This window comes from the organism of the source record quoted next (genome assembly GCF_019968955.1).
Source record: "MAG: Porospora cf. gigantea A chromosome Unknown PgA_NODE_11299_length_1136_cov_377.56, whole genome shotgun sequence".
NCBI lineage: Eukaryota > Apicomplexa > Conoidasida > Eugregarinorida > Porosporidae > Porospora > Porospora cf. gigantea A.
Window position 1 is genome coordinate 1 of NW_027151293.1, and position 1,136 is coordinate 1,136.

Here is a 1,136-nt window from a genome sequence, read left to right on the forward strand (position 1 = left end):
TCGTGCAGGTACTGTTCCACCTGACCAGTCACTGCTCGCTCAGAAGGTTATTGACAATTGTGGTCCCGTCCACTTCCCTGAGCTCAAATTCCACTCTGGCGGCGTTACGTCGAACCTGGATTGTATTAGTGTCGACTATCCCTCAGTGGCGCAGGTTGTGGAGCAGATGCGGGCTCACCAAGTCCACCCTATAGTGCTTATTCCGGAGGATACGAACACTGGTTCTCTGCCATGGTACCAGTGGCTGGGGTACTGCAAAGAGGCGACGACAGAGACGGATTGCGTCGTCGAATATTACGTTCGAGAATTCAGCAAGTTCCCTGAGTTGAACTACGTTGTGGCGAAAATGACGGACGCTGAGCAACTCGAAGGTATGATCAAGCAGAAGTTGGAAATTCTGAAAAGCGAACTCTGTGAGAAGTTCTTCCCTGATCAGTGGCCTACGGTGGAATCGATAACGACCGTCACTCCAAAGGACAATAAGACGTGTGTAATCAACTTCGAGAGTAAATGTGGAGCATGTGAAGAGGTGGGCGGCGCTTGGGGATTAACTGATGGGCTTTGGGTCTGCTCCGTCGATGGTGAGCCGATAGCCACCGTGAACTACAATTGCGCCGTTGATGGGATCGAGTGTTGCACCAACGCTGTGAACTCTGGAGGCTTCGGGGGGGTCCTCAATCATAATGCTGTCGCTGAATGCCTGTACGGTACGACTACGACCCCTGTTGTTCCTGGATCTGAAAAGCGTTTATTGCCGATCACCAACGAGGTATCTCAGACAACTGCACGGGCCACGTGTGAAGTCACATTCGATGTAATGCAGGTCCAGGACACCACCAATTCGTTCAAAGACGTGGTGAATTACATGAAGGGGAACATGAGCTCTCTGGTGGACTCGATTCTCTCTGAGTACCCGACCTCTCGCTACGGTCTCACTAGTTTTGCTGACAAGACCCTTCCCTGGCTTGGATGGGGTTGGGGTGATGTGAAGTGGGACTTGATCAAGGATTCCTGCTATGAGATGCAACAACCTCTGACTACGGATACGCATCTTATTCAGCAGAGGATCCAGAACATCAAGATTTCCGGAGGCAATGACTCCGAGGAGAACGCGTTTGACGCTCTTCTTCAGACTG

At 51.4% G+C, this 1,136-nt stretch overlaps 1 protein-coding gene across 2 annotated transcripts; it reads left to right on the forward strand.

Moving 5' to 3' along the window:
- Positions 1-1,136, forward strand: KVP18_001786 (uncharacterized protein; the record flags this gene model as incomplete). Of its 2 annotated transcripts, none has more annotated exons than XM_067952126.1 (1): positions 1-1,136. In XM_067952126.1, a coding segment is annotated over one exon (1,136 nt), but the record flags the coding sequence as incomplete, so codon positions are not given. The 2 variants fall into 2 exon arrangements, with proteins under 2 accessions (XP_067813731.1, XP_067813730.1); XM_067952125.1 differs by having other exon boundaries at positions 167-1,113.